The sequence below is a fragment of the Aspergillus sclerotioniger genome (assembly GCF_003184525.1).
Source record: "Aspergillus sclerotioniger CBS 115572 chromosome Unknown BO94scaffold_21, whole genome shotgun sequence".
NCBI lineage: Eukaryota > Fungi > Ascomycota > Eurotiomycetes > Eurotiales > Aspergillaceae > Aspergillus > Aspergillus sclerotioniger.
The window spans coordinates 616,035-633,113 of NW_020291011.1; the positions used below are offsets into that span (position 1 = coordinate 616,035).

At 51.3% G+C, this 17,079-nt stretch overlaps 6 protein-coding genes across 6 annotated transcripts; 4 read left to right on the forward strand and 2 right to left on the reverse strand.

Annotated features, from left to right (window-relative positions):
* Positions 1-139: 139 nt before the first annotated feature.
* Positions 140-1,650, forward strand: BO94DRAFT_470639 (uncharacterized protein; the record flags this gene model as incomplete). Its single annotated transcript, XM_025608348.1, has 3 exons — positions 140-319; positions 397-876; positions 940-1,650. Coding segments are annotated over 3 exons (1,371 nt in total), but the record flags the coding sequence as incomplete, so codon positions are not given.
* A 155-nt stretch (positions 1,651-1,805) lies between these two features.
* BO94DRAFT_520974 (short chain dehydrogenase/reductase family protein) lies at positions 1,806-3,351 on the reverse strand. The gene is made up of 5 exons (XM_025610133.1): positions 2,976-3,351; positions 2,835-2,920; positions 2,614-2,778; positions 2,490-2,560; positions 1,806-2,430 (listed from the first exon to the last, which is right to left on the reverse strand). The coding sequence occupies exons 1-5, from the start codon at positions 3,248-3,250 to the stop codon at positions 1,894-1,896; spliced, it is 1,134 nt and encodes a 377-aa protein (XP_025465546.1). The 5' UTR covers positions 3,251-3,351; the 3' UTR covers positions 1,806-1,893.
* Positions 3,352-3,478: 127 nt separating this feature from the next.
* BO94DRAFT_496562 (CLPTM1 family protein) lies at positions 3,479-5,833 on the forward strand. Its single transcript, XM_025609297.1, has 4 exons — positions 3,479-3,609; positions 3,680-4,738; positions 4,810-5,295; positions 5,349-5,833. The coding sequence occupies exons 1-4, from the start codon at positions 3,568-3,570 to the stop codon at positions 5,664-5,666; spliced, it is 1,905 nt and encodes a 634-aa protein (XP_025465547.1). The 5' UTR covers positions 3,479-3,567; the 3' UTR covers positions 5,667-5,833.
* Positions 5,834-6,127: 294 nt separating this feature from the next.
* On the forward strand, positions 6,128-8,863 carry BO94DRAFT_576830 (Mis6 domain protein). Its single transcript, XM_025615157.1, has 4 exons — positions 6,128-6,380; positions 6,435-6,488; positions 6,547-7,574; positions 7,626-8,863. Exons 1-4 carry the CDS (start codon positions 6,359-6,361, stop codon positions 8,718-8,720), a joined length of 2,199 nt encoding a protein of 732 aa, XP_025465548.1. The 5' UTR covers positions 6,128-6,358; the 3' UTR covers positions 8,721-8,863.
* Positions 8,864-8,971: 108 nt separating this feature from the next.
* Positions 8,972-9,869, reverse strand: BO94DRAFT_470551 (post-initiation translation factor DPC29; the record flags this gene model as incomplete). The annotated part of the gene is made up of 2 exons (XM_025608341.1): positions 8,972-9,597; positions 9,656-9,869. The coding sequence occupies 2 exons, from the start codon at positions 9,867-9,869 to the stop codon at positions 8,972-8,974; spliced, it is 840 nt and encodes a 279-aa protein (XP_025465549.1).
* A 193-nt stretch (positions 9,870-10,062) lies between these two features.
* Positions 10,063-17,056, forward strand: BO94DRAFT_626038 (AP-1 complex accessory protein LAA1). Its single transcript, XM_025617328.1, has 6 exons — positions 10,063-12,611; positions 12,663-13,019; positions 13,083-14,360; positions 14,414-14,645; positions 14,693-14,994; positions 15,054-17,056. Exons 1-6 carry the CDS (start codon positions 10,131-10,133, stop codon positions 16,626-16,628), a joined length of 6,225 nt encoding a protein of 2,074 aa, XP_025465550.1. The 5' UTR covers positions 10,063-10,130; the 3' UTR covers positions 16,629-17,056.
* Positions 17,057-17,079: the final 23 nt, after the last annotated feature.

Sequence of the window (17,079 nt, forward strand, 5' to 3'; positions counted from 1 at the left end):
GCGGTCGACCCCGGCAGTTCAGGAGAGCTGCCAATGACGAGGTAGAGTCATGCTCGCGTCTCCTCCTTGTCAGACGCACTTGACGACCGTTGGGAAGACTGTCATTCTTTTGATGGAAAGCTGACCTTGATAATGTTTCAGAAGCCGCTCCTCTCGCTCTGTGAAAGCGACCGAGCAGAGTAATGCCGGCAAATCTAGCTGCGCGATGTCACCTACGAAAGCTAAACCGAAGCGGAATCCTAGGAGGGCGAAGGATCAATGGGACGAGCAGCATCTAATGACAAGTGCGAAATCGCCGCTGGTTAATCTGGATCTAGTGGTACGTCTTGTCACTGGATATCGCAGCCTTCTGCCGCTGAGGTGCCTGAAATGACATACTGATACTCGGAGAATTAGAAACTGCTCGCCAACCCTCAAGCTTGGGAATGTCTCGAAGAAAGCGAAAAGCAAGAGATCCTAAATCTTCTCCCTGATAACGCGCATCCAGACCCTAGCTCTCTGCCTGATGACCCCGACGCGAAGATACCCCCTCCCCCGCAGTCTTTCCTACGCTACTCAAATGAATGGCGCGACGGTATCCGTCACTTCCAGCTCGATCTCGAGAACGGTCACTATGACCCGGTGTGGCAGCTCCAGGCCAAACAGGCCATGCAGGAGAGAGCTGCAGGCAAGTTTGACAAGTTCAAAGAGGAGGAATTCGAGCAATTCTGGGGACAGAAACAGAAATTGGACCGAACGCTCGTGGCAGGGCAGAGCTCTCAGGTAAAACTGGAGACGTTGACCGATAATGGCGTTATTCAGGAAGGTGATATGTGGAAGTATTCGCGATGTTTCTCCAAAGGCTCTGAGAAGATTTTGGTGGAAAAGGAAGTCAGGGTATGTGATTAACCCGATATACTATTTACTATCTACGTGATACAGCTACTGATACCTCTATAGATTGTGAGAATAGACGGCACACGCTTGAGCTTCGTCATGCCACCTGGGCAGCGAGTATTTCTCGCGGCTCTCTCAGGCCCGACCAACCAGAACCAAGACTGCAATCAAGAGCAAAGTCAAGAGCCTGTCGATGGACAGCAAGAGAGTATCGCTGCTCAAACCGATCTCAGAGAACATACACGTACTAGTCAGACAACAGAGGCTGGCTCCTCTAACAAACGCAAATCCGAGTTTGAACATGGTGACTGCAAAAGACATTGTTCGCAGCCTCCAGAACCAAACGATCAAGTAGCGTCTTCTACGGAGCCTACCGAGACTACAACTGATGTTGCAGCCGACACTATCAGCCCTTCAACAAGTGCAGAGGCAGTGTCTCTCACAGAGGGTGCAGATGGCTCCGCAGAAACAAGCGTCAAACCCAGAAATGCTGTTGAAGCGTCAGATATTACGTCTCAATCAGCCCCTGAACCAACTCAGGAATCCACCCAGGTGTCGATGCCCGCGCAAAGCACAGATGACAACACAGATGAGATCTTGGTTGAGAACATTCGGGGGCTCACTGCACTTACCACAAAGATCAGAGAAGTTGATGGCCGCATTGACAAATGCCCCAATGGCAATGCTTGGAAAGAGTTCCGTGCCTACAGGAATAACCAGGACATGGGTAGCTTATGGGAGGTCAGACAGGCTTGGTTCCAACGTAAGAAATAGTATGGCCAGCCCTTTCTTTCATGTTCAGCGATACATTTCTTGCTTTTTTCTCCGGCCTGGATGGACAAGAGCATTGGATCATTTGTGCTTTTCTTTCCTCTAGAGTGGCTCCAGGCCTTCGTCATCCATGATAGTGCTCTTGTGATAGATATGCGCGGACTCATCAAGGGGTTTGCTCTTTCCATAATAAAACTTATTATTCTATGCAAAAGAAAGCGCCATGTTGCACATAATATGCGCACTTCAAAATCTATCATGACCGGCTCCCATACCCAAACTAATACCGTCCTCCCTCGATGGCCGACTATACTCATCAGCAGTATAGTCCACAGCAAAGCTTGCCTGAATAAAATCTTCCAGCTCTTCGCTGACCGTCTTAAGCTTCTCCTTCACACTAGCAACGCCCTCCTGTCCCACGATATGTCGCGATGGCGGATTCTCATGGCCCGCAATCGCCGTAATAGCATACACAGTCTCGCTAACCAACACCTCCATATGCGCAGAACTAAGCGGGGGATACGTTGATATGACCTCGGAGGCCGAGAATGGACCGTCTTCAACAGAACCTGCTTGGTTGGCGCCGTTCGAAGAATCGGCTGATAGGCGAGATACGAGTCGGTTTAGGATTTCGCGGAAAAGTGGTGCGTGGTTGACTGCGGATGAGTAGACGTGACTAATGGGTGGCACGCTCGTTACCAAGTTTGTGAGAATTCCGATCTCAATGCTGCATTGAAATATGGTGAGTTTGACGTTGAATGGAGCAATTTCGTAGGCGAGACTCTGGTGGTTTGTATGGTTAGTGAGTGGGTTGGATAGTGGTTGGTGGGCTGGTTGCTTACATCGCAGAAGCCTTCGAGAGCCCATCCTGCTGCGCAGTACATTCCCAGTCCAGGTGTGCCGATATGAGCGGCTGCTTGCTGTTAGATAATCTAGAATGCTTGTGGGAAGTATGGCTGTTCTTACTGATGCCGGAGAGAATCATGATGTGCCCTGACTTTTGCTTCCGCATGTGAGGCAGCGTTGCCTTGATGATATTGAGAGGCCCAAAGTAGTTGCTCTCAAACTGGTCCCGGACTAGATTCAGGGTTTGCTGGGAAGCTGAGAGCTCCTCCACAGTTCCAATAAGGGCTACAGGGTCATTTAGCGATGCGTGGGATGCAAGTATCAGGTTATCGAGGGCTAACCTTGGCTGCTACAGCATAGAAGAATGTCTACTCTGCCAAACGCCGCAACTGCTTGCGCCACTAGCGCTTGGCACTCCCCGACCATTCTGTAGAATGAATATAAGCCTAGGTCATGCCTGGAGTATCTTAAGCCGATCACACCTGATGTCCAGAGGCAGTGCCTTGAATCGTTCCGCCCACCCCTCATTACTTTCAATCTCGGCCAAGAAAGCATCGAACATATCTCGCCGGCATTGATCCCGATCCAGACTTGAATGGGCCAGTCCAACCAAGGCATAGTCGCCATGCATCAAAATCTTGCGGGTGACTGAAATGCCGATGGGCGAATCCCCCGCGGTGATCACCCATACCCGTGGTTCATTATGGGCAGGAAACTGCGGGCGGGAGTAATCGGGAGAGGGCTGATTGTCTGCCATTAGACTAACACCAACATTCACGAGCCCAGCATGCTCATTGCGCGACTCGATGTTTTAACAGTCGCGCGTATTGCAGCAGATGCGTTGTGTGGAGGTGGAAGTGGAGTGGAGAGTATACTGTGGTAGGTTCAACATGCTTCCGCCCGGCGATAAGCCGGGGCCCGCCAAGATCCAACCGCCGGCTTCTGGCCCAACCGGTTAGTAGCATCACGCCTTCCAGCCGTTCTTCTTCCTCCTCCGTGGCCTTTTCTTCCCCCCCTTTCCTTTCCTTTCCTTCCCCCTCTCCTGCTGACCACGTTAGCTATCAACGGGTCGCAATGCCGGAACAAAGACAGCGCAGGGAGGAGCCGGAGCAAAGCGTGCGTATGATTCCGTTTACGTTGATTGGGTTCAATGGGTGAGCTGACATCTTTTTGTGTCTTTGCTTAGTCCGGCCTCAAGGGAGCCATTCAGGCTCTGGGATTCTTCTTGCTGGCGCAGTTTATCATCAGCCAGTTCTTCGGAGGAAAGGAAGCTTCGGGTTCAGGAGCGAAGCCTAGTGATGTGCCTTCTTTCGCCGCGCGTCCTGCTCGCAGCGAAGTGTCCGATTACAGTCGTATCCCCGATCTCGTTTCTCCAATTTGGCCCGCCGACAGCGGTTTGGATCTGAGTATCTATGTCTCGCCTTCGGTCGTGGTCCCTAGCTTCAAGTCCTTTTCATCGGATAATCTTGTTCTGGAGGAGAAGAACTTCACTGTTGGAAACTACAGCGACACCAGGGAAGTTGACACTACCATTAAGATCCCCAAGGAAGTTCAGCGCAATGGAACTCTCTGGGCGCATTTCTTTATCGGACTCACTGGACATCAACTGGACCCTACCGCCAAGGACTACAGCACGGATAGTGCCGTTCATTTCTTCCGCCCTTTGAACCAGTATCTTCCTAAGAAGAAGGTGAAGAAGTTGAAAAACCTTCTCGCCTCGGCCGAAGAAGCTGCGGAAGAAGAGGATGATGGCACACCAGATGTTTCAATTGCATCTTTCTACCACCCCAACTTCACTGTGTCTGTGATTCCTGATTCCGGTCCTCAGAAGTTCCGCCAGGTTCACCCCGCCGTTCGACAGCATATGCAGCTCGAAGCAACTGGCGCGAGAGATGCTTCAGGGCAGAACGGCTGGTACTATCCGATTGTGTTCCTCAACACCTTCTGGCAACTCAAGACTCATATGATGGAGCTCAACTCGACCGTTGACACTGTTCCTCTGCGTATCACTCTCAACAACTTGCAGAACTGGAAGTTCAGCATGATGGCAAGTGTGGATGAAAATGCAAAGCAAACCGCTAAGCAAGCTGCTTTCGGTGGTCAGGCACCCGGTGGTGGCGACGGTAGTGAGTTCGAAATGATCAAGGAGGTGCTCCTCGACACCAACATTTACTTGCTGGCAACAACCGGTGTGGTTACTATCCTGCACATGGTCTTTGAGACCCTTGCTTTCAAAAACGATATTGTAAGCCCATTCCGTCTGTGCTCTCCGAGAATTTACTGGATCAGCTGCTAATGATGATATCCCTTCAACAGTCTCACTGGCGCAAGAAGAAGGACGTTGTTGGTACCTCCGTTCGTACCATCCTGGCGAACGTTTTTATGCAGGCCGTCATCTTCCTCTACTTGATGGACAATAGCGAAAACACCTCGTGGATGATTCTTGCCAGTCAGGGCTTCGGTATCCTCCTGGAAGCATGGAAGATTACGAAGACTGTAGACGTGCGCCTGCGTCCACCGCCGGCTGGGTCCTTCTTCTCCTTCCTGCCCTATGTGATTGTCTTTGAGGACAAGCACAAGCTCAGCGAGACGGAGCAGAAGACCAAGGAGTATGATGAGATCGCCTTCCGTTGGTTGTATATCATTGCCGTGCCGCTCTTGGCTGCGTACGCTACATACAGCTTGATCTACAACACGCACAAGTCGTGGTACTCCTATGTCATTGAGACCCTGGTCGGCAGCGTCTACGCCTACGGCTTTTTGATGATGGTCCCTAGTCTGTACATCAACTACCGGCTGAAGGTTTGTTTTGGTTCCCAGACCAATTTGTCAAGAATATTGCTGATTACGTTTAGTCCGTCGCTCACATGCCCGGAAAGGCATTGACGTACAAGTTCCTCAACACTTTTATCGACGATCTCTTCGCTTTCACCGTCAAGATGCCTTGGCTCCACAGATTGGCTACCTTCCGGGATGACGTGATCTTCTTCATCTGGCTTTACCAGGGCTGGAAGTACAAGGTTGATTACAAGCGTGTCAACGAGTTCGGCCAGGGAGGCGACAGCGATGAGGAGGAAGAGGAGCCGACCCCGGCTGAGGCACCCAAGGCTAAGGAATCGGCTAGTTCCTCTGGAAAGGATGGCTCTAAGCAGACGACGAGGAAGAGGAAGTAAATCAACCAAGCTCCATCACGGGGCGAGCTCAGAGGCATGTTTATATTCAGATATTGGAGACATCAGTGGGCTCTAGCCTTTCTTTCTTCTCACCATGTCATTCATAAACCAATTGCACAATGAGGGGTTGCATACAACTGTAGAATAATTGGAGTCATCGTTATCCGTTACGTAGTAGAGTAGTCGATCGATCATTACCAGGGAAACCAGATGCCGGTTTAGCCTATATGGAGGAGACCTTAACCCAATCCTGCTTGTCGAATGGCATCCGAGCGACTGGCTCATCAGCTGATTGAACGATGATTGTTGTCAAGCACTCGTGGGGTCCGAGGCTGTCATTCACATTTCTGGTGGTCGCCCAAAATGGTTAAGTTGCAGTTCCATTTCCCGCGACCATCGCAACAATCCCGCGCGACAGAGATACGGGTTGGAAAGCATTTAGATACCACCACAGCCAGCGAATTGCGCACCCACCCAGCATTTATTCTGGGGTCTTCAAATTGCGTTCAATCCGGCACCTTAGGGGCATACAGATTAACGCGTTATTCACTCGACGCGACAGTCTTGGGCTCGCGCGCGATGAGCCCGATACTGCGAAACATTTAGGAACCATTACAGCTTCGTGCGCGCAGAAAAGAAAGACATCAATAGGAAATTAACAGAGTAAATTTATCTTACTCTATTATATAGCGATGTCATCCGACTCCGAAACAGGTCTGTTATGCTCGCTACCTTGACCGTAACCGAAGTTGCTGATGGAGACCCTAGAAACCGAAGTCAGGCCAAGCGGCCTCCAAGATGCAATCAAACATCTTGAAGCAGGTAGGAACAGCGACTTAGGCGATTTGTCGCGAAAATGACAATGTTAATGCTACTCCAGTTGCTTTTGTGCCTCCCAAACAACGCTACACGGATGCTGGCCAGTTGGCCAAAACAATAGCAACCGGCGCGTACGAGAGCGGAATTCCCCCTCCTGCTCTCGAGCGATTGCTCAAGCTTCTCACGACTCACAACGCTCTTGACCAAGGCACAGTCACTACACTAGTCAAAAATCTGTACCCAGTGGAGAGAATATCTTCCAAAATAATCACCCAGGTCGTGTGCTGTCTTGGTCCCGCCAAAACCAAGCCAAGCGCTGCGACCCAAGCTTTGCTGGTACGATGGCTGATCCTTGTGTACGATTTCATCGACGACGGGTCTCATCTGTCGAAGCTCTATGCGGTGCTTTTCAACTATCTGGACATGATTAGTTTACGAAAGCCTCTGTGTCATCTGCTTTCGATTATCACAAGGCGCAAGCATGTCAAGCCCTTTCGGATCCAAGCTCTCATGGAGCTAGTTAGTGTTTCCGGCGGTGAGGAGAAAGAGCTTCTCATCTTGCTTAATGTCTTCAAAAACTACTGTCCTGATGTTATTGTCGGAGACCTGGGTCTGTCGGGGAGAAAGGCGGCGTTTTTCAAGCACCCAGATCCGGAATGGACCGCCCATGTCAGAGAAATTCAAGACACGCACCTTGAAAGGCTGCAGGCAGTTGAACCCTCGACATTCCAGGTGGTGCACCGCGGACTCGCAAAGAGGAGTAAGATTCAGGTCATTGTTCCTGATGTGAAGACCTCAAGGGTGTCCTATAACCACACCTCCTTGGAAGAATTGCGCGGCGTTGAGCATCTTGTTGAGAAAGTCGACAAGATAGAATTGCCTAACCAGATTATATCCATGCTGGGGAATAGCCTAGCGCAAAAGTACCTGTTCTTGGTTCGTTCCGAGGCTGCAAATCGCCGGTTGAACGACTGGCTCCGAACGTTTCTGAGCGACCAGTTGGAATGTGCGTGGGCAAATGATATGGAGGATCTCGAATCGCTGGGCTACATTTTGGCTTTGGCGGTAGAATATGTGCAATATACAAAGGTACTTCACGTTTCTCCCGGTTATGTGTCTTGATCGCTGACTTAAGGACAGGAAATACCAGACGCATTTACATCATTTCTCCGAAAATATCTCATTTCTTGGAATGGCGAAGACAACAAAGAGCAAATCCTGGGACTTCTCCAACATCTTCCCGTCCAGGACTTTGATACCTTGCGCAAAGATTTCCTGATACCCTTGGAGAGTGCGATCCTCACTGCAGCGCTTTCATCAAGGACTTCCCTGCTGGATTCCTATTCTTCCTTGATCCGTCGGTGGGGAATTCACTTACGGGTACAACCCTTGGTCGTGGAGGAATCGAAGCCATTGGGTCGCCTGATTGCTCACGCCGAACTCCTGGCGTTATCGACCTTGGAGTGTCTCACTCCGATGCGGCAGCCCCCAGGTGGTCGCAGTGAGAGATACAAGCCTGCCACGTTGTCCATCACCGAGTTCTACTGCACCCTGGCGGAATTGTTCTCGCATGCATCTATGAACGGAAGCATTCGACTCACGGTCCCTCTAGCCCCGACCGTTTATACGCTCGCCTTCACGCCAATCAGCTCAGTCATCTCGATCATGAGTTCGGTCCTTGCCAGCTATAAATCGTCCTTCGAATCTTCCCTCACGTCCCATGTTCTGCAGGTCCCGAGTTCTCAAGATTCCCTTTACCCAACGGGATTGGTAGGCCAATTCAACGGCTACATCATGGACGTCTGCAATCTGCTGTGGCGGAACCGGGGACTCAACTCTGAAGACCCAAACGCATTGGGCTGTTTGATACCACCCGCTACCATCGGTGCACTCACACGATACATTCGTGAGACTAATGAGAGAGAGAGGAAACGCGAGACCGCGTTCTCCTACACAATCTCTTCGATATTCTCTCTAAGCCACCATATAGCATTGTGTAACATGTCTGCGGCTTGTTTCTCTGACATTGAAGACGAAAACGATATTGGTGAAGACAGGCCGAAGCTGAAGAAACCGGTGACGCAGAAGGCATTGAGCGCTCTAGAGAAAGAAGGGGGGATGAAGATGACCTGGCAGGAGTATAGGGTACGGATGCTTGACTGGCTTGACGCGACAGGTACCGTTGGGATTGGCAATCTGATGCGGAGTACCATGAAAGCTCTGCGAAAAGAGTAAAACCAGAAGGGATTGATTAGTATTGGAAAGCAGACTAACCTCTGGTCCTACTCGCCTTTCATCGATATCTTTTGGATATAACTTGCCTTAGACGATGATCTTGCAAGATTAATAGTCTATAATAATATAGAAAGGAAGCTTATCGCCTCCGGGCAAATCTATGATGTTCTGAGTAATGTACAATGTAAAATACAGGTATAAGTAGCTCCAGGCTGTGTTGGCGAACCAAACTTCCCACAAACGCTATCTTGTTAGAAGCGTTGTGCTGTATTGAGATAGATGTCGCGGAGACTCGACTCTTCTCGAAGGGTATTGAGGATGTCCTCGATTTCGCCCACCTGCTCCTCGTCCTTGAGATCCACCAAAGTGTCTTGGTTCGGGTCCCAGATGATGTCCAGCTCCTCAACTGCAAGACCGATCATTTTGCCAAGAGCTTCACCCACATTCTTCGTTTCTGAAGGTTCTGTGAAAACAAGGAGGCGGCCTTGCTCGTCTGCCATAATGTCCGTCGCGCCTGCTTCGATGGCCTGGTCGATGTAGTCATCCGGATCCATCCCGTCCTTCTTCTCGAAGATTATTCTGCCCTTCTTCTCAAAGAGATAAGTCGTAGGGGTGACTGTGCCGCCGGCATCTTTGATCGCATGTCGGACATCTTGCAACACACGAGCTTTCTGATCGGTCAGGCATTCGATAACGGCCGCGACTGAATGGGGGAGGATAGCTTCAACTGTGACCTGCTCCAAAGCATCTCCAGTGACACTTATGCCCTGCCCCCGAGCAATTGCCGCCTCGATCACGATCTTCGGGATTCCTGCTCGTCTTGCATTCGAAAGGGCGAGGGTGAGGCGCGCATTGAATTTAGGATCGGGACCCCACACTGTTCCAGGTCAGCACGAAATGGAAGGGAGATAGTAGTGCAAAGTTTAAACACCTACTCTGAGTCGCACTGCTAATTTCTTTGCCGATAAGCTGTCGCTCCTTGCTTTTGGCCTTGTCATTCCTAGCCTTGTCATGCTTAATCTGAGACCATTTATTGTGCCCTGCAAGCCACGGCGCGCTGGTGGTAAAGCCACGGCAGCCATCGGCCACCACCCAATTTGCGCGGGCCACCCGCTGCTGCACCAGTCGTTTGCACACGATCGTCGTCATGGCGAAATTGCTCTTGCCCCCGGGGATTCCCATCTGGAAATGCCTCCAGAATCGCGATCTGATAGCGGGGCCGGCCCAACAGTTTCTCCGCGACCGCCCCCGGACGGAGTTGAGGCCAAGTGCCCGCTTTAAGGGGTCATTGCCAGCCAAGTCTGGCCCATCGGACGACAACCGACCTGCAACTCCCCCCTCCCCGGATTGCGGTCGCATCCTGTTTCTCTCCTCCCTCGCCTCAACTTACCACTCATCACCGCGGACCTTATGGGTGTCATCCCAGCCCCCATCCTAGAGCCCAATGTCTTCATCGGAAAACACTACGTCGACTTCCTCCGACCACAATGCGCCCCCCGAGCGGAGCTTGATATCACCAAGCTCCATGCGCTCCCCTCCGAACAACAGGACCTGTACCTCCTCACCTTCACCTCCGATCTCGTCCAACACATCTCCAGCCTCGATAAGGCTCAAGTATCCTCGCAGCAGAAGTTCCTGAAAAAAGAACTGTTCAAGATCCTCACGCTTTCCTCGCCGACCCTCACGCGAGTTATCCGCAATAATTTGGGACGGTGCTTCGGGGCGATTTTCAGCAAGGGTGACCGTGGCATCCTCTTTGAAACGGTTACGGACCTGCTTGGACTCCTCAATGCGGGCAAGAGTGAGGCGGAATTAAAGGCCAAGTTCGCTGCGGCTCATTGTATGGGTGAGGTCTTTGCTGTCGCCGGAGAAAGTGTCTTTGCGCAGTCGGGGGTTGTCGTTTCAAGCTTGCTCAAACTACTCAAAGCTTCTAACAACCATATGGGATGTCGCGGGGCAACATTTGCCGTGTTGCGGAAGGTGGTGGTCGGTACTGGTCTGCCCGTGGACGAAGGAACCGCGCGAGATATCTGGAAGCAAGCCCGCAATGCCGCAACCGGGGACAAATCGACCTTTGTTCAAGTGCATGCCTGTCGCTGTCTCGAGCAACTGGTGAACACAACACCCTACTTTGACAACACAAACGACTTCGATCACCTGAGGACCTTGGTATGGAAAGTCATTGACAGTCCGGTGGCTCCCGTCAGACACGCTGCCGCGGCATGTCTGGCTCGTGCGCTGGCCAAATTGCATGCTACAGACACTCCGATCATTTCGGTCCCAAAGTCGAAGAAGGCAAAGCGACTGTCGAAAAAGCCAACATCCAAGCCCGGGGAGGATGAAGATGAGGCGGAGGTTTCAGAGTCCTCCGCTCCCAAGAAATCCGAGGCACGCTTGTTCTTCCTTCTACCCGACCTTCTTCGTCAGTTGTCCGCGCAGTATCTACGGAGCACAACATCCAATCGGGCCCGGGCAGGCATCGCTATCTGCTACAAGCACGTTCTACGAATCCTGGGGGACAAGATCATCGAGGAACGTTACGGTCAAATTGCGAGCCATCTGCTTTTCGACATCCTCAACCACCCCACGGTCACGTACAACCGATTCAGGCTTCTCATGACCAGAAGGTTTGTGAAGAGCATCTTGGAGGACACTGTTGGTCGTGAATCACTTCGGGAGACGAGTCAACTCAATGCTGCCAAATGGTTGATTAATGATGTTCTAAAGGACTACCCTCAAGTGATACAGGAACGTCGCGAGCCGAGCAAACATTCTCTCACCAGTGCTCTAAGTGCCTTGTCTTCTCTGATACTGTCACTTGGCTCTGCTTTTGGAACCCTGGCTGAAATGTGTTGCGAAGCTTTGCTCCAAGTCCTGCCGCATCCTAGTTATACCGTCCAGATCCACGCAGCGCAGTGTCTACGCAACTTTGTTCTTGCCTGCCCGCATCAGTTGTTATCTTGCGTCACCATTTGCCTGAACAGCCTGAGTCGAGAAGTGGGACAACTATCTACTCCCCGGCAATCACCACGTCGCTGCGTCGGTTATGCTAATGGACTCTCTGCTATGCTAAGTACATCCCGGTTGCAACCGCTTTACGGTTCAGTAGAGGTGTTCTCTCGTGTGTTCACTCAGGCAACCGATCTCTTGAAAACCAGTAGCAACTCGGAACTACGTGCCGCAAGTACACAGATACAAGTGGCTTGGATTTTGATCGGAGGGTTAATGCCCCTCGGCCCTAGTTTCGTGAAGATTCATCTGTCCCAGTTGTCGTTGCTGTGGAAAAACGCTCTTCCCAAACACTTAAGCCAAGAAAACTCCGCCAAGCGCGGTATACTGGAATTGAGCTTCCTTGCGCATGTGAGGGAATGTGCCCTGAGTTCTTTGCTGGTCTTTATGGAGTTCAATAGCAGGTTGATAACTGCCGACGGCGCGAAGAGAATTGCAGCAATGCTCCAAAACACGGTTGAATTTCTTGACGATCTGCCACGGCAAAAGTCCGTGAACGATGTTTCACAGCGCCTCCACCCATCATTGCATCTACATGATATTGAGACCATGGTGCGGCGACGTGTACTGCAGTGCTTTTCCAAGCTTCTCCGGGTTCACCCCCTTAGCCATGCCGATGTTATTTCCCAATCTAGTTTGTTGAGCTTGGCAATCTCGTCGTTCGCAGACCCGGATGCCGCTCAAGCTGGTCCCCTGGAAAGCTCAATTGCAGCCTCTACCGCGCAATTTGAGACTCTCTGGGATCTGTGTGATAATTATGGATTCGGCATGACGGGCTTGGCGAGGGAATACGTGCGTGTAACCCTTACTGGCAAGCATGGAACCGAAAACGGGCCCTCTTGGTCGGCTGTTGATTCGGCGGATCAAGCTGTCGATGATGCTGTGAGTCAACACTCCCTTTCAGCTTGTGTGTAGTAGGACTGACGTTTGCAGTTGACTTTCCCTATATGCCAAGCAAGTGAACATGATTCTTTGCTTCTATACTCGACAAGGGAAGAGGAGTCTTCCCTGGCTGATCCCCATTCCACTGGCGTTGTGAATGCGGCAATTGAGCTGTTCTCCGTGGCAATCCCCATCCATGCTCCCAAGGTCCAGGAGAGCAGTGTAGAGCAAATAGCAACTTTCCTCTCATCCACCGGTCTTCAGCGCAATCCTGGGCGCAAGGCTGCTATGGTCGTCAATATTGCTGTGGCACTACTGCACGCTCTGAAGGTATCCGTCAAAGAGACTGGATCTACGGTTGGGAAACTCAACCCTGCGACGGACAAGGTGTTGCAGGAGCTTGTTCAGGTACGGACTGTTGTTGGTGAAGCTCTGACGGAGCTTGTGATGGCAGAAAGCTGACTGGATTAGAAATTTGTCACCGATGCTGACTTGACCGTCCGGACAATTGGTGTTGAGGCACTCGGACGGCTCTGTGAGAGCTCCGGAACTACATTCACCAATACGCAAATCAATTGGCTGGTCGACACCATTGTTGAAAATCGGGAGCCCAATGCCCGTGCTGGCTGTGCTGCTGCTTTGGGTTGCATCCATTCCCAGGTTGGTGGTATGGCTGCTGGCCTGCACCTCAAGACCATCGTTGGTGTTTTGATGTCGCTGTGTAATGACCCTCACCCCGTGGTTCACTTCTGGGCTCTTGGTGGCTTAGAAAGAGTCGCGAATTCTGCGGGATTGACTTTTTCGCCCTTCGTCTCGAGTTCCCTCGGAATGTTGGCCCAGTTATACAACGCCGATACCCACAATGAGGAGGCGGCAGCTCTAGCCACTTCCAACGTTGAAATGTCCTTCCTCACTCCCGTGGTTATCAGTCGCTGTGTTGACTCTCTTATCAACGTTCTTGGCCCTGACCTTCAGGATATTACGAAAACACGGAACCTCATTCTCACTCTCCTTCGCCAATTCCAGCTAGAGGATAACTCGGCTCTTGTCACTGAGAGCTCTAAGTGTTTGGATCACCTCTCACTCTATGCACCGGGATATGTTGACTTCTCCGGATACGTAAGACGCTTGCAGAATGAGCTCACCGCTGACAATCCGTTGATGAGAGATGTGGCTATCCGAGGATTGAGTAATCTTATGAAGCGTGACGCTGTAGCTGTGCTCCAGACTGCCACACCGACTCTGGAAGAGGAAATATGGCTTGCATTCGATGATACGCCAGACTGTCCCATACTCAGAAGCATGATTCAAGACTGGCTGCAGCAGACGGCGCTCGTGGAAACCGAGCTGTGGATACAGCGCTGCCACAACACGCTGACCAAGACCCGTGCTAAGGTGGAGGAGCTACCTCTGACATCTGCTATCAAGCCGAATGCAAATGATATGCCGGATGATGAGGTTGCAGGATTTGCATCCGCAATTGCAGGCGCTGGACAGTTAGAAGAAGCAAATGGTGCTGTCGCTGGCCAGGAGCTTTTGAAGTGGCAGACCCGGAATTTTGTCATGAGCTGCCTCAGCGAGCTTTTAGCAATCGTCCAAGAGGCAATTCTGCCGGATCAGACAATTCCTGCCGAGCTTGCACTTCAACAGAAGGTTGGGGACATCGTGCGGATGGCTTTCTCAGCATCTACTGCCAACGTCATAGAACTTCGAGTTTGGGGGCTTCGGATCATTGACCAAGTTCTCAAAGTAAGCCCTTGTCCGTCCATCATGTTTGGTCCCCACGCTAACAACAGGAACAGATGTTTGGCAAGACACCCGACCCAGACTTTACAGAGGCATCCCTTCTGGAACAGTACCAAGCTCAGATTGGATCGGCTCTTACACCCGCATTTGCCGCCGATTCATCTGCGGAGTTAGCCTCGGAAGCGATTAATGTCTCTGCCACATTCATTGCCACTGGAATAGTGACGAACGTTGATCGAATGGGAAGGATCCTCAAGCTCTTGGTGCTTGGCCTTGAGAACTTTTCCAGTATGTGTTACCCGGTGTTAGAAAGGAGTCTTACTAATGCCTCCAAGACAACCTAGATACTACCGAGATTGGCGACTTGAAGGGACTCAACCCGAATGCTAGGGTCATGGTCAAGATGGCCTTATACTCGGCCTGGGCACGGCTGCAGATTGCCAGTATTGAGCAGGACTACTTGAACCAAGTGGTTCAACCATATCTCACAAAGCTCACTCCTCTATGGCTTTCCTCTCTCCAGGAATATGCTCGTTTGCGCTTTGAACCAGACATTTCAGGAAGTTTAGGAACAGCCCCTCTGGGCGGCGATCTGAATGAAGTCTATGCAGCGTTGAATCGTGAGACACTCTTGAAGGTAGGGCTGGACTGACACAGAGACTTTCTGTAAATCACAATGCTGACCATATCTTGCAGTTTTATCAAGAATCTTGGTTGAATCTCGTCGATGCCATTGCTGGTTTGGTCGAAAGGGACATCGACTTTGTCTTCGATGCGCTGGACGGCAAGTCGGAGTTGGAGGGATCAGAGAAGCCCGAGAAAAATGACCAGCAGACACCTAACGATGAGCCGAAGGGGAAGGGTGACAACATCAACTATCGAGATGAACCTGTGGCGTTCTTCTTTGTTCTCTTTGGCCTGGCGTTTGAAGCCTTGGTTGATCAGTCTACTACCCCATCACAGAGATTGGAGATCCTCCAGGCTCTGAAGAGGATCCTGAGACCAGTGATCTCGGGTAATGCAATCTATCAGGATGCTATTTTCTCGGAGACAATGGACTCTCTCGACCGTCTTGCGCTGACCGAAACGACCCCCATCCAAAATGTTATCGTGGAGATAGCACGGAACCTATCTCTGGATCATCCGTCTGCCAAGGGCAGCGAGGGTCGGGACGACCATCTCTCCGACGACATTGAGCAGCTCTTCGAGCTCACGAGGAGTATCATCCTTGTCCTGGCAGGGCTCCTGCCCAACCTCCGAGAAACCACGCCTCTTGCACGATTTAATGTCGGCTCAGATGATGCCTTGTCTCTCATCCGGCTTGCGCTTTCATCGCTGGTGAATGTTGCCTCGATTTTCCCCTCGATTATCCGCAACGACCTGAATGCATGCATCTTGCACATCTTCAGCACTATCCTGGCCACTGGGCTGTGCCAGGCGGACGTCGTTCCTCAGGCTCTCCCGATCTTCAAACACTTCATCAGCGGCATTGCGAATTCCCCCGAGGTTGGGCCAGAACAGCCGGAGAATCTTGGCGTGGTGTCACGTCAGTTGCGCGGCTGTCTGACCCGCTTCCTCACCACCCTGACCCTTGCGCAGCGACGGGAGTCCGAGTCATCTCTGCCTTGCGCAAAGAACACTCTCCTAGCTATTGCTATTCTGTTGACGAGTGGTGGTCACATCATCCCGCCCCAAGATCCTGTAATTTCCCGGGTCCTGGATGAACTCCTGGACTGCCTCCAGGATGTCGGTCTTGCCAACGTCGCTGCAGGCTGTATTCGCTCGATTCTCCTGACGTCAAATCCGAAATCCCCCACCAGCGAATTGATCGCCCGATACCTGGTCCCCCGACTCATTGCCTTCTACGTCGGCTGCCCATCAGAGAACGGAGAAGTCCCCAACGATCCCGAGAACTCCAAGACCGTCGTCGCGCGCACGCTCGTTGCATGTATCACCAATTCCATTTTCCCTGCGGATGAAATGCCCACAGCTATTTCCCTCATGATGTCCACCCTTCTTTCCCGCGCGAAACGCGACGGACAGGCTGTGTACCAAGAAACAGCCATCTATTTGCTCGAGCTCGCAAAAGCCAATCAGGCCGTGTTCCGAGCCCTCGTATCTACCATGAGCCCGGAACAAAAGACCCAGCTCGAGGAAATCCTCCGCAGCACGGAAGCCGACTCGGGAGCCAATCGGCACGCCCGGGATACCACACCATCAGGCAGTGAGCAGCAAGCCATGCCCAGTATTGCTCTGAGGTTTGACTTTTAAGAGGGATCGTTTGCGTATGCCTTTCTTGCTTTTTCTTTCCCTTTTTCTATATATCTTCCTGTTATTTATTTACTTGTTTTTGCTGCAATCCCCTATATTAATTTAATCTCAGAGGTGTGACTCTGGCTCGCATTGCGGGGTGACACTTCGTATTATGTCTGCATGAGGTGTGATGATTGGGATGGATGGATGGATTGGATGGATGAATGACTAGAGCGGAAGGGATTCATGCACAGATCATGCCGGCGAGCGTTTATGAGGTACATGCCCATTGCATATATAGAGTTTTCTTTTTCTTTTTCTTTTTCAGTGTCTTATTTTCTCATGTGAAAGAGTATAGAGAAATATAGGTGTAGCAGGTATAGTTATAGGTACAATGATTTGGAATGTTGACATGGATGGTGATGGACGATGAATGATGAATGATGATCCTGTCTCTATTGCTTGCGCC

Excerpts from the sequence above, each read along its gene's own strand:
- BO94DRAFT_520974 (XM_025610133.1), bottom strand. The coding sequence starts at position 3,250 with ATGGCAGACAATCAGCCCTCTCCCGATTACTCCCGCCCGCAGTTTCCT. Across the intron at positions 2,921-2,975 it reads GCACTGCCTCTGGACATCAG|AATGGTCGGGGAGTGCCAAG; the intron begins GTGTGATCGGCT and ends TTCATTCTACAG. Across the intron at positions 2,561-2,613 it reads CATGATTCTCTCCGGCATCA|CCGCTCATATCGGCACACCT; the intron begins GTAAGAACAGCC and ends AACAGCAAGCAG.
- BO94DRAFT_626038 (XM_025617328.1), top strand. The coding sequence starts at position 10,131 with ATGGGTGTCATCCCAGCCCCCATCCTAGAGCCCAATGTCTTCATCGGA. Across the intron at positions 12,612-12,662 it reads ATCAAGCTGTCGATGATGCT|TTGACTTTCCCTATATGCCA; the intron begins GTGAGTCAACAC and ends TGACGTTTGCAG. Across the intron at positions 14,361-14,413 it reads TCATTGACCAAGTTCTCAAA|ATGTTTGGCAAGACACCCGA; the intron begins GTAAGCCCTTGT and ends CAACAGGAACAG.
- BO94DRAFT_576830 (XM_025615157.1), top strand. The coding sequence starts at position 6,359 with ATGTCATCCGACTCCGAAACAG. Across the intron at positions 6,381-6,434 it reads GTCATCCGACTCCGAAACAG|AAACCGAAGTCAGGCCAAGC; the intron begins GTCTGTTATGCT and ends TGGAGACCCTAG. Across the intron at positions 6,489-6,546 it reads AATCAAACATCTTGAAGCAG|TTGCTTTTGTGCCTCCCAAA; the intron begins GTAGGAACAGCG and ends ATGCTACTCCAG.
- BO94DRAFT_496562 (XM_025609297.1), top strand. The coding sequence starts at position 3,568 with ATGCCGGAACAAAGACAGCGCAGGGAGGAGCCGGAGCAAAGC. Across the intron at positions 3,610-3,679 it reads GGGAGGAGCCGGAGCAAAGC|TCCGGCCTCAAGGGAGCCAT; the intron begins GTGCGTATGATT and ends GTCTTTGCTTAG. Across the intron at positions 5,296-5,348 it reads ACATCAACTACCGGCTGAAG|TCCGTCGCTCACATGCCCGG; the intron begins GTTTGTTTTGGT and ends GATTACGTTTAG.